At 40.3% G+C, this 13,807-nt stretch overlaps 1 protein-coding gene across 1 annotated transcript in view; it reads left to right on the forward strand.

Moving 5' to 3' along the window:
• LIN52 (lin-52 DREAM MuvB core complex component) overlaps positions 1-1,832 on the forward strand; it is a 78,062-nt gene extending 76,230 nt beyond the window's left edge. The window contains exon 6 of the mRNA XM_015426364.1: positions 705-1,832. Within this exon, the coding sequence (XP_015281850.1) occupies positions 705-760 (56 nt within the window). The 3' untranslated portion in view covers positions 761-1,832. The remainder of the gene's footprint in view (positions 1-704) is intronic.
• Positions 1,833-13,807: the final 11,975 nt, after the last annotated feature.

Below are 13,807 nucleotides of genomic sequence, written 5' to 3' on the forward strand. Positions count from 1 at the left end.
CCCTGCAGTGCTCTTCCCAGAGATTGATGATGCAGACAGAAACATATAAGCCCTGGCTTTCTGTATTAAACATTCAGGGAATGACAATACGCTGCAAGGGCGTAGAGCTAAGCTCTATAAACTTTACTTTAACATACCATCCGTAGATGAGCTACACTGAGGGAATATAAACCCCCATTATGTTATAGCATCCAGGGAGCATCACTGCCAAGAGGGAATGAAAATGCTGTCTCATTTATGTTTAAGATCATAAGCATCCAGGGACAAGTAATCTTGAAATGGAGGGAGTCAGAGGTCCATAATATCTGAAGGGTTATAGCATCCAGGAAGAGATGCCCTGAGGAGGAGCAATGGCACTCTAGATTATTCTATTCATAGATGGATATAGTAGAAAAACTGAAAAAGCTCTTGAGGTTATTCCCCAGTATTATTCTGCAATAGGAATAAAGGAAGTGAGTACAGTATGAAACGAGACAGCTTGTGGGTATTATGGCTGAGCTTTGATATTCTCAGTGCTTGGCCTGCATTTCCAGGCTGCTAGGAACTCTAAACTGCAGCACCGATTTATTTCTTCATTTTATATCTTTTCTGCTACCTCTTGACACCAGAAAATCATTTTACATGAATTTCACAAATGAGGTTAAGTGTTTAAAATGTATCAACGTTACCAGTTTTGTAATAATTTTTTTCTCTTTTGATTTCAGCTAGAGAAATGACCAGAGGGAAATTCCTGAACATCCTGGAAAAACCAAAAAAGTAGCTGAAAGTGAAATATGTACAGAAATATACCTGACTAATGGAAAATTACCAAAATTCTACATATGCTAAAATGGAAAGGCAACTGGCTGCCTTTAGCATACAGAAATGCTTCCCTGTCTCTTGGCCCTATTTGTGATGAGAAGCACTAATTTTGGCAAAGGCTGACACCAGATCCCTCAATTGGGGCTATCTGCTCCTGAAAATTCTGCCAAAATAAGCTGATTTTTTATACAGTTTCATCAGAGTAATGGTCTCATGGATCCTCAATACCTTATATTGAAAGTAAGATTCTTTTATGGTATCACCATGTGCCTCTGGGTCATGTATACATGGCTCTTTTGTGTATCGCTTTCTCTTCTCTTTTTTGGATAAGAACATCTTTTGTGTAACTGCCATGCTGAAAGAACTAATTGAATGCCTAATTATAAACAATATAAAATTATATATTTATATATAAATTATTAAAAACCAGATTGTATTGGCTAATCCTTGGGTTGGCTGGCTTTCTCACAAGTGAGCATTGTTTGTAAATTCTTATTAGCTACAAACATCACAGAAAAGACATATGTTACCATTCTCTTCCTCACAGAGGTTTCATTGCCTCAATTACTGACACAGGGAGCCACATATCAACCCTGAACTTCACTTCTGTTTTGTACATGACTACCATAGTATTGATAGGGTGGGATTGGAACCGGAAGGTATCTTGCCTCACCTCATGAATGAAAAATAATCTTGTAAAATAGAGAGACCTATGCTGTAAACTCAGCTTTATCAGTTTGTCCTGTTTAAATCCACTTTAGTATCCATGTCTAGCTGAGTCACTTGAAGAAGTAAGACAAGTTGTAATTTAAAACTTTCCAAAATGGAATTTACAGATTGCCTTTACATTGTTTTCACAAGTCCTTCAGCAAAATTGGTTTCTTTGGCAAGACTGTTAGACAACAGTAATAACTTGTGTAGTTGGTATTACCGGGGGGGGGGGGGGCACTTACAATTGGTTATTCACAAGAAGCACAGCTGGACTTTGTTTTCAGATTCTTTTCTCTAGAAGGGGGAGCCTTAATACTGAAGATCATAATCCAGCCAATTGTAAGCACCTTTAAATTCCATTAATTCTAATGGAACAGTTACTTATAAGCTTAAATCACTTCCATTGTAATTTATTTAAATATAAAAGCTTAACTATTATTGAACTGTGGCCTGTAAAACCTATAAGATGTCATTTTCCTATGACTCACCAGAAATCATTTAAATACAGGTTTGTGGACTGAACTGCTCTGTCTCTCACAAACACACATTTCAGTGAGTCTTTGTTCAGGTACTTTATTCAACACATGAATGAAAATCTGTGTTGCAGAGCAGGCTTTTGTTTCTACCTTTAAATCTATGTGTATTTATCAGCCTGAGTACAGCAGAGGCCTTTATTAAGCACAGATAGTTCACCCAAGTATTTGCCATATTGAAGCAGATGGAAGTTTTTCACATGGTCACATTTTTGCAAGACTGGAACTTAAATGGGAAAAGATCACATCTAGACTGATGTGGGAGCAAGTGACCATGAAAAGCAAACAAAAATTGAAAGCAGGAGGAAGAATTGGGCAGATGAACAGATGAGTTTTTTGTGTCTATGGCTACCTAATTTTTATATTTCTATTTAAAAATACTCAAATTCTTGCATTTATTTGGTTTATAGTGTTCCTTATATTTACAAAGTTACTAATTTTTCATTCCCATTGATTTTAATAGAACATATTTTAAATTTTGCGTTACCTTTCTTGTATTATAAGCTATGGGATATATGCTTGCATTTTCAAGGGTCTTGAAATGCACTACAAGTTTGTGAAACTGAAAAGGTAAAGCAACACATGGAAAGTCACATGATCAATCTAGTCATTAATCCCAAATTTGATTGGTTACTATTCTTCTATATTTCAAAAAGCAGATGTTCTGGAAATTTATTCTCCATGGCCAAGGCAGTAAGGTACAGTAGTGAGCTTGGATTATTTATATATTTTATATTGTATATCCATAGGTATGTTAGCATTGTATTTTTATAGATTATATAATTTGTATTACCCTCTACCGTAATCTGTCCTGGATTGATGTTCATATAATAAATAAAGGTGAAGCAATATGCATCTTCTGAAACAATCCTGTAAAATGTGGAAAGTGTGATGTCACTATAAAGAAACAAGCAAACACTGTGATATAAATGACATAGACTTTTAGTAAGATTCATATTATATTATAAATAAACTTTGCAATATTACAAGCCCATCATTCTCAAGGAGCACCCGGATATAAACTCATTTTGTCCCAATCTTCCTCAGGAGTAATCCTCTTGTTACAGTTCAGTGTTCTGTTATGAGCAATGAGATTTATTCCCAAACACCTATGCATGTACTTCAGTGGAAATCCAAGTGCCATTTGTAAATTTCTAAGTCGTTAAATGTTGGTAACAGTTTTGAACAAAACATCTTCACTAATGTCTGTCTGCCTTGTGATACATATGGAACAACACTAAAATTTGCATTATACAGTATGGTTTTAGTTTTGTTTTAAGATGGAAACGGTAGAAAGTATGGAAGTAAAACAGAAGAGCAAGTGGTTTAGATGCACCAGAGGATTTTCATGGACAAAAGGGGGGGGGGGGGGGAGAGGGTTTTTGGGGGAAACAGTTTTTTCTAATTCTTTTGTTCCCCCACAGACAGTCAACTTCCCTCTCATTCAAGGGTCAAGAGTGTTTATTGTATGTGTCCAAAGTCCATTTCAATTGACCAGATAAAACATGAACAAAAAACAGCAAACATCAAGCTATAGTGTTAAAAACACATAAAAGTTCATTAGAACAGATTAGCACCTTCTTTGTGAACTGGTAAAGGAGTCTCAACCATTAAGCACAGCTCGAGCTTGAATTTTCTTAGCTGTCAGGGCAAACTGCTACTCTATAAGAGACATATGAATCCACATTGAAAGGAGGGAAGGGATAGTTTTTCCATGGGGTGGGGAGGAACTAGACCTTTTAAAATTTCTCTTTTAAAGTTTCCTGATTGGTGGGTGCCCTTCTCAGCTAAGCTGTTCACCCAGCTCAGTCTAACTGGTAAATTTCCCTCAGGGTGGAAACTAAGCATCGCTGTCGCATTACTTTTTAAAATGTCGCAAATCAGTCCCTTAATATCCCTTAAAAAGTTAACCTGCTGAATATAGCCTCAAACTGTACAAACTGGAAGACTGGGAGACTGCCAATAATAATATCCATCCTGAACAAGCAGGGTTCAGGAAAGGGAGAGACACTCTTAATCATTGCCTGACTCTTTACCAGCTGGCTCAACAGAGTATTAAGGGCCCCATCAAAGCTATGTTCATGGCATTTGTGGACCTCATTGCTGCCTTCAACTCAGTGGATTGGAACTGTCTGTGAGCAAAAGTAGCAGGTACCAGTATTGGTAAATGCCTATTGTTCCTGATTAGGGAACTTTATTCTAAAATAACTCCTAAAGTTAAGGTAGGTCCCACAGGCACTTTTTCAAAGGAGATTCCAATTACTCAGGGAGGGGGGTCAAATAGGGGCTGTGTTCTGGTCCCTTTGCTTTTCAAACTGTATTTAAACAATACTGTATTTAAAGTCTGTCTGGCCCTTACTTTCTTTCCACCATTCTTGGGGAGACAGAAAGTATCTGTTCTCCTATAGGCCAATGACATGGTGTTGGTGTCTTACTGTCTTTAACTTGTATTGGTTTAAGGATGATGCTAGACCCAACTGCCCTCTCATGCTGTTCTTGGAAGTCTCCTGTCCCCCAAGAGCAGCAATTCAAGAGACATTCTGAGTTGCAGCAGAAGTATGGAGGCAGAGAAGCCTCATTTTGCTAATGGTAATCCCCTCAATCTGCAGAAAATACCAGTTGGTTCAAGCCAGTAGTTATCCATTTAGGCAAGTGTGCATACAGAACTGTTGTGTCTTCATTTTTATTCTTCAAGAGAAACTGTTATGATTGTGTTGTTCTAACAGCTCTGAACTGCTCAACTTTCAAGTGTTAAATAATTTGCTATCAATGAAATTTGCAGAAATCCTAGTTTCAGACACTTAATGTTTCAGACACTAGTATGAGCTTAAAATATGCTAATTGTTTTCAAAAACTGGAGTTTCAGACTAGTTTCAGACACTAGTATGAGCTTAAAATATGCTAATTATTTTCAAAAACTGGAGTTGAGGCATTCTATTTGTACAATCCAAAAGTTTGATCTTTAGAAGTACCTCCACAAAATTATAGAAAAAAATCTTATAATAACAAAGTTCAGTCCTTTAGAATTACAGCATTTAGTATTTTGTACAGAATTTATGAAATTCAGCACTCAGCCTCAAGCCTCCGTTGTATTGACTCCCCAATGATAACTAGGATGACAAAACAGACTCCATCTCCCATTATACTTAATTCACTTTACTTTCACACATTCAGAGAGTGAGTATTTGGTATTTGATTGTAACTATTGCCATTGTTCTTCATAACAGTATTTTCTGAAGCTCAACCAGTGGTGAAGTTCCTCAGATAAGCACACAAAAAATTATCTTCCTCCAGGATGACTTCTTTCTTCTCCAGTGGCCCACAGTGAAAATCTAGCTTTGTAATAACACAATAAGGCAGAAATATCTGTTTTTAATTAGCAATTAATTCAATCTAATGTGATTTTAAATATTATGCAGTAATCATAGCTGCACAGTGTCACTAAAGGATAGATTTAATTGAATGCCTTAGCTGTGTATTTCCATACCTTAACAAGCTTGGAGAATAGGAGACCTTGAACAAGAGGAATGTATTCCATTCAAGTGTACCCTGTTGATCCTATTAAGTCTTTCAGCAACCCATACCATCAGGAAACACAGGAAGGTGTTGTTGACGCAAATGAAGAGCCTCCCAGATTTTTTGGGACAGCTTTTTAATGGTTTCTGTTCCTAGCAGGATGGTTCAAGGGGAAGTGTTTTCCTTGGGCCCTGTGTCATAACACTTGTTCTTACAAGGCCATGGGCTTACTGATGCCTCTTGTTATCTGACCCTGGTGGACTTAAAAATATCTAGCCAGAATTTGGGGCTTAGATGCTGGTAAGGAATAATAAATCAGTCATACTGAATCCAGACAAGCTTCAAGGGTAAAGGTACCTGGCAACTTGGTGACTCTTACCTTTGCTGGAGTTAAGGTTTATGTCTTCTCAGAAGTACCACTAGATGACACACAGTTTGGAACGTGCTCCTTTGAAAAGCATTACAGCAGGAGAGAAGAAAGTGCTACATATGCTATTGAATTTTAGTCACATGTTCAAATAGGCACAATATTATAGTTTTTAAATTATGGCTTTTTGTATCAACCAGCACTCCTGAGCCCTGGCTGGGTTACCCAGATGAAGCCCTCAGCCACCTTAATTGCCTCAAAGTGCCTTTATCCATGTTTTTTTATTTTTGAAATCCATGTGATCACATTAGTGTTACAAGGCTTTTTATCTGTGAGTCGAATTGGAATATTGCTTCCTGCTCCTCTATTAGGCAAAACCTTTTCCCTAGAGGTTTATAGGGCTGGCTCATTTCCATCTAATCCAGGACTTGTGTGTAAAGTACCATGAGAAGCAGAGGTGGTTTGCCGTTGCCTTCCTCTGCAAAGTCTTTCTTGGTGGTCTCCCTTCCAAGTACTAACCCCAGGCCTTGGAGCTTCACAACGTAGGATTACAAATTGAAGTGAATGAATTAATGAATAGACTTGTGCTCTGACTTCTAAGAGTATTTTGTTGGATTTTTGTACTTCTGGCAGTCTGAAATTAAGTGGGCAGCTCTCTTGGCCTGATTCATACTTTGATAGATGCCTCATGATTGTTTTTCAGGAGAACTGGCTACTGCTGCTGCTGCTGCAGCATTTGTAAGCTAGTTTGAATTGTGTGGAGGTGCCATTCAAATGAACAAATGCCCTTCCACAGGCACTACGGAAGAAGAGATTGGATTTATACCCTGCCCTTCACTACCTGAAGGAGTCTCAGAGCGTCTTAAAATCTTTTTTCCCTTCCCATCTCCACAACAGACACCCTGTGGGGTAGGTGGGGCTGAGAGAGCTCTTTCCAGAACTGCTCATGAGAGAACAGCTCTGACAGAACTATGGCTTGCCCAAGGTCATCCATCAGCTGCAAGTGGACGAGTGGAGAATCAAAACTGGTTCTCCCAGATTAGAGTCTGCACATGTAACCACTACACCAAACAGCCCCATGATAGTAATGGCCTTTCATGAACAGGTACCATCCTGGTGTGGGTGACTACCAATTGTGTGGGTTGTGTGTCATGCCATTTTATACAAAAGGGATTTCCTGGCCAGGCTGTGAGGCTAGCAGCAGGATAATCTTGAGGAGGTGGGCAAGTAAATGAACCAGGCCACTGTATAATATGTAACACATTTTTATAGGCTGTGACCCCAGACATTTATATATGCTCAATGTTCCCTCCATCCTAAGGTTCACAAAACTGTCCTCTGCAAAATCATTGAGGCTCATTTTGGTTTGGGCTTTGGAGAAAAATGTAGCCATGCGAAATGGACTATGTCAAATGTAACTAGATGGTTTGCTTCTGAGCAGAAACTATGCTAGTGGCCAAAACACTCATTCTTTGCTGTGTTCAGAGCAGTGGACTCCAGTCAGTTAAGTTCCTTATAGAATGAAGGGCTTTCTGATGAGTTATAGAAGTTGCTGACCTCTGACCTGTCTGCTGACTTCTGTCCCATAGCTCCCTGGTGAGTGATACTCTTACACTCTCAGCTGCCTTTGTTACAGACACCTTGCCAAGAGAAAGCACAACAAAGAGGGTGATTCCGATATACTAACCAATCATGACTCTTACCTGACCACTTTCCCCCAGCAGATCGCAAAGTTCCAAGGATCAGGAAAAAAGGACAGACTTGTTTGTAGTCAAAAAGAATAGTCCTAGAACATGTTTTCGTCTCTCCCTTCTTCCAAGCTTAAATTGGCACCAAAAATGTTACATACTATGAAAAATTATTGGCAAAGTCTGTTCTGGACAAGAGAAGTTACAGAATGCTGATGCCTAATTGGTCAATATGAGGATAAATTCTTGATATAGCTTGCCTCCAGAGTCTGTTCTTGGTTGCCTCATCTTCCCAGCCTTTGCACAAAGTTTCTTTAATAGATTCGTGACCTGGTGTTGTTAATTCTCATATCCACTATAATACACCTTTTAAAATCCATCATAATGCAATGCTGTGCATGTTTACTCAAAAGTCAGCCCAGTGTGTTCAGTGAGGCTTACTCCAGATAGCTGTGCATAGGATTGCAGCTTGGCCAGGTGCACTATAGGTATTTTAAATAGCAATCTGTCAATTTTTTAAAAATTGCTAATTAATTGAGTGTTTGGGATATGTCATTGAATGTGGCTTTATAAAAATCTTTCACTGCTTGTTTTTACCTGTCTTCTGTAATAGCAATCCCCATTGTGGTGCCCTCTAATGTATTTCGTAGTAATCTCCTTGCTCCTTGAGTCTTGGGGATAAAATCCAAAGGATCCTGATTGGGGCAGGAAAAAAAACACCTGACTGACTAGCCAAGCACTGAGTACATCACAGACAGGCATGTCATAGCCATGCACCCCTTGGCTTTGTCATAGATGCAGATTTTCTGACGTCTCTGGGCTTGGAAATCTCTGTAGTCTAAACTAGGTTGAGAGCTCCTGTTCTATTCGGGGTGGCCAAACTGCAGCTCAGGAGCTGCATGCAGCTCTTTCACACAGTCTAATTTAATGTTATAAAAAAGCAAATTTGCATATTTTCCAATAAAAATGTGTGTGTGATATTTGTTCATGTCTTGCAGCTCTCAAACATCTAACGTTTATTCTGTGTGGCTGTTATATTAAGCAAGTTTGGCCACCCCTGGATAGTTCTTCCTACTTCCCTTAGTTCTTTGCTCCTTGTTTACTCAACTTTCCTTCTTTTTTTTTTAAACCCCCGGAGGGGTATTTTTATAATTTTTTCATAGACTACATAACTACAAAGAAACTTTAGGGGGGGGGACTACAACTAGGAAAGATACCCACACTAACTAAAAACCCAAGAGAGGGAGATCACCTCCGTGTTAAACTAAATGGTAGTAATAAAAGTATTAGTAGCACAATATACTTGTAGAGTTCTTGTTTTTCACAGCTTCTATATTAGTATGTTAGTTGTTATGAGAGAACTTTCTGAGCATCTTCTTTACTTCAGAAGGTGATTTTCAAAGTCCTTCTGCCCTTACTTCAGTTTTCTATCTCTAAAGTCATATACAGCTTTCATTGCTCCCGCACCCGTTTCAACCGCAGAGTCCTCATCCGTTCCAGAGGTAGCAGAGTCACTTGATTTGGTTTCTTCCTCTTTGGATTTTCCCCCCGATCCCAGCTGATGTCTCAAAAATTCCTTGGCTTTGAAAATGGAGTCAATCTTCTCTCTTTTATCGTTGATTTTAAAGATGACCCCTTCAGAAATCGCCCACTGGTACTGAATTCCATTAGTTTGGAGAAAAGAGATGAGATCCTTGTAGCTTTTCCTCTTTTGTCGAATTTCAAATGGAATGTCTTTTAAAGTCTTAATAGTTATATTCCCCAATTTCAGTGGAGTTGCTGACGTTGCCTTTAATATAGCATCTCTGGTCTGTCTTCTTGCAAATCTGACCACAATCTCTCCAGGTAGGCTATTTTTTTAAATATAATTGGAGTAAGCCCGGTAGGCTGTCTCCATATCTTTTACTATTTCATCCACTGATAAGCCTGTTACTGGAGCAATTATCTTGCCCAGAGGCTTCTTCAGATCTTCTTTTTCAGTTTCAGGAACTCCCTGGAATCTGAGAATCATGTTAGCCTTTTCCATTTGCAGCTGTAATAAACTATTTTCTTGGAGGTTTTGTTTTGTTTCCACGTCTCCCATTCTTTTCTTCATTTTCTTGTTTACAGTGTCCATCTCTGTGATTCTCTCATTCGCATGCTCCACTTTCTTTTCCGTTTCTGCCAGCTGGCGCTGCTGCAAAGCGAAGTTTTGATTTAACGAGGTCAGTTGCTGGTTAATACCATCGAGTTGCTCCATCATCGGCTTGAGCATATCCGCTAACATCTTCATGACGTCTGCTCCCTCTTCTGGTCTTGGGCTCTGGCTGCCCGGTTTCACTTTTAACTTTCCTCAGGAAGCCGCCATTTTACAACTTTGTTTACAGTTTCAAACCGCTACACAGGGGCTCAAAAATCTTGTCCCGTCACTCTCGGTACTCAAGTAAGTCTCTCAAAACAAGCTCGCTATTTGTTTCCTCCCTTCCCCCCTCGATACGTTTATCTGTCCATGCGCTTAAGAGGCATCCCTCTTTGCGCTTCGCTTTTCCCACCGGGAGGGGGGTATTTGTTTTTTTTCCAAAATAGTCAATTTAATTAGAACTCACGTTCATTGTTGGTCATATCTCAGACCTCCTCGCTCACATCCTTCGTTATTCCGCTCGATCTCCCACGCTTGTCCCGGTTGAATTAGCTTGTGCCTGAAGGTCACACAACGGCAGGACCATCAGGGCGGAGGGAAGCCTCTATTCTCTGGCATCGAGCCGTTGAAGAGGCTAACCCTCAAAAGCCCTCTGGCCTGAAGCCTATCACAAAGGCTCCGTGGGGGTGCCACTTGAGGTAACACCCCTCCATGCCGCTGGTGTGCTAACCACTCCTCTGAAGTCCGGGGAGAGCGACCAGCATCGCCAATCCACAGACCGGAAGTCCCTGTTTACTCAACTTTCCGATCAAGATTCTGTCAAGGAATATATGAGTAACTGATGGACCAACAGCGCTATTAATGTTGGCTCAGGAGAACACTTTGCAAATTGGTTTGAAATAATGGCAAATGGTATGGAGTTTTAAAAGTATTCCCAGATTTCCACTATAAGCCCTATGGGTATGACAAGGTCATCCACTCTTCAGTTTCCTGATTTAAAATATTGAATCCTTGGCTATGTGTCTGCCTTACTGGAGAGATCAAGCTCTGTTTCTAGACCTGTTATTAACAATATTGTGTGACAGCAGCAAAGACTGGAATGAAAGTCCATCTCTACAGCCGCCCAGTTCAGTATATTCCCTTGTAGCTAAACCAATGTCAGTTGAGGATTAGCCTCTACTGCGATTGCATTAAAAGTAATTACCTTCTTTCCAGTGTTTGTGTCTTGTGGTTAAGGACAGAAGGTTTGCAACATGCCCAACAGTGACTGAACTCTGGGAAGCAAAATATGGCATGTGGCAAGGAATTTGGAAACTTCCACAGGATTGCCAACTGTGGCATGGGAAATCCCTCAAGATTTGGGCATAGTACCTGAGTATGGTCTGGGAAAGGAAGGGGTCTCTTTCATTTCTCCTAGATTCTATAGTATACTATAGTGTCTGCCCTCTAAAAATGCCATTTCCTACAGAAGTACTGGTCTTTGTAATCTGGAAATCAGTTGTAATTTTCAGGAGAAGTCCAGGCCCCTTCTTGAAGAGGCTAACCCTTTGTCTGGAGAGGAAACACTTTGAAACATATTGACAACTGGTGTACTTGTGTTCACATCTGAAAATGTCTAGTACAACTATCAGTTACTCCACAGTTCTTGGTCCATGTCTCTGCATCTATAGACTTGCTTTCTTCCCTTCTTTTTTGCCATGATTCAAATGGGACAAACTGAACCGGTTGGGACACCAATTTTCATTCCTAGATCTTCTAACAAAGAGAAACCACACGCAAAATAGCATGCAGTGGTGTAATATATACAAATGAAGTAAATCATGCAAATTTGCCCAGATGCAGAATTTGATTTTTGTGCAGCATAATTCCAGAGTCACTGTAGAAGCAGATCATTTGGCAAATATTTGTTCTAGGGAGCATGTCTTGCTGAAAACAGCCCCAAATTTCAGTGTGCAAAAATATGGAATCTTATAGTGTAATCTGATTTGCAATAATATTCAAGAAGAGGGAAAGAAGAAAAGGAGAGGAAGAAGCTCTTGGGGAAGAGGAATGTAGGCATATGGCTGGCCACTGGAGGAAGAATAGGCAGGGTCAAGGACAGACTTTGCCCCAGCAAATAACTAGCTGATGTCAGGCTTTCTGGCGTCTTTCCCTTTGGTCCTTATGATGCAGCAACAGGCCTCAGTAGTTTTCTCACTGCCTGTCCACTTCCCCCTTTTTAGTCAGTGGCAACTGTTACTGCTGTTTGTGGGACAGGCAGCACTGGCTGTTGCTTGTTAGGAGAATTTTCTCCAAAGTCAGACCTATGGAAAGAGCCGTGTGAAGCGGAAGACAATTAGGGGCTTATTAGTGTCCTGGGGAGACGTGTAACTTGTGTTGCTGGGACTTACCAAAACAGCGAGAGTCTTACAGGCAAGCTCCAGCCGAGAAAAGACTGAGGGATTGTCTCACCTAATTATGGGGAATGGGCCTCTTTGTGTTTGTGATTCGGTACGGTTGTCCGATCGCTTTTCTCTGGCTGCTGGCTCAGTCCGAGCTGGAAGTGTGCTAATTAGAAGAGAAATGGACGTAGTGATCCTGTCAGCTCTTGTTACCGGCAGGGACAAAGCAGAATATTATTCTGAGGCAATGTTTTGTGAGTGTCCCTCTTCCAGCTCTCATTAGGGGGAAAGGCTGATGGATGGGGAGGGGATCTTACCACATGGGCTGGCTAATGGAGCCCAGGCGCCGTTACTGTGCTAATTAACGGGCTCAAGCAAACGCTTCTCCAACCAGCAGTTCCAGTCATTGCACCTAGGGCCTCCAATGTCTCACTAGGTGAGTACAAGGCGATATGGTCTCTGGACAAAGCTCTAGGCTTTCCAAGGTAGGTCATGTGAAGAGTTGAAGAAGTCCATTATGTCACTTTCAAGAAAGCTTAGTCTGCCTGTCAAACGGCACACAGCTCTTCCGTCATGTTTGTGGCCTGTTGTGTTCTCTTTTTTTTATGGCCCCTCGTAGGGGATTTTTTATTTGCATTTGCTAAAAACTACAACAAAATTAGGGAGAGAATCTACACACTATAGGAGAAAGAAAAGAAAACCCACTAAAAACCCAAGGGTTGGCGGTCACATACAACTTCTAAAAAATTTGCTTGACAATAGTAAAAAGCTTTCTTTAACATTGAGAGTGATCAATCATCATCATAGCTTGTGAAAACATCCCAACAAATCTGACTATATGAAGAGTAGTCCAGGAGAATCGCTATTTAACTTAGACACAAATTACAGAGAACAATGGCTTCTCATTTAACCATTATTTTCCCCTCCACTTTTAAAAGCAAATTAACAATAAGTCTCCCTCAGTAGATATTACACAGTCTCATTTTCTCTTCCATTGCGGTTTTCCTCTTTCTTCTTCCATGTGGCACCATTTTGCTGTATCAGGAACTGGCCATCTCAAAACAAAGTCCCTTCTCCTTTTTCCACGACTGTTCTGCTTAAATTCTTGCCTTCAATCATAGGGGTCGTTCCAATTTGCTTTTCACTGCCCAATTTGAAGAGAGTCTCGTCACCTTATGGTCTGCATACAGGCTCTTCGAATTGCAAATGCCCATTTGACTCTCCTCTTTGATCCTGGAAGCCCCTATGATCATTGGTTAGACACTTCTCCAATATTAACACAGTCCTTTTAAAAGCAACAGCTGACAGGTAGCACAGTTCTTGCATAGTACCTCGTTTATACCAACAAGGGACAAAGGCTTGAGACACAGCTTGCAAGAGTCTATGATTATTTCTGGTCACATGGTTAACCAGCAGCTCTTCCACTTCCTGAAGAAAGTTTGGATATCGCTTGTTGCTCTTACTACATTGTCCGACGCCATTTTTACTTTTACAAAGTTTGCCAAAGTCCCAAAAACTTGCTTCAACACTTAACTGCCTCCTGGAATCTCTCCATATAGTCCATTGCCACTTTTAAACATGCCCCCCCTTCTTCTAGCTCCGTAATGCTTATAAACAGTTCTTAGCGGAGGAGAGTCCCCTTTCCCCCCTCACTTTTCCCCGGGGGGGATTTTGCTTTGTTGTTTCGTTCC

The sequence above is a fragment of the Gekko japonicus genome, unplaced genomic scaffold, assembly GCF_001447785.1.
Source record: "Gekko japonicus isolate JY-2015 unplaced genomic scaffold, Gekko_japonicus_V1.1 scaffold719, whole genome shotgun sequence".
NCBI classification, from domain to species: domain Eukaryota; kingdom Metazoa; phylum Chordata; class Lepidosauria; order Squamata; family Gekkonidae; genus Gekko; species Gekko japonicus.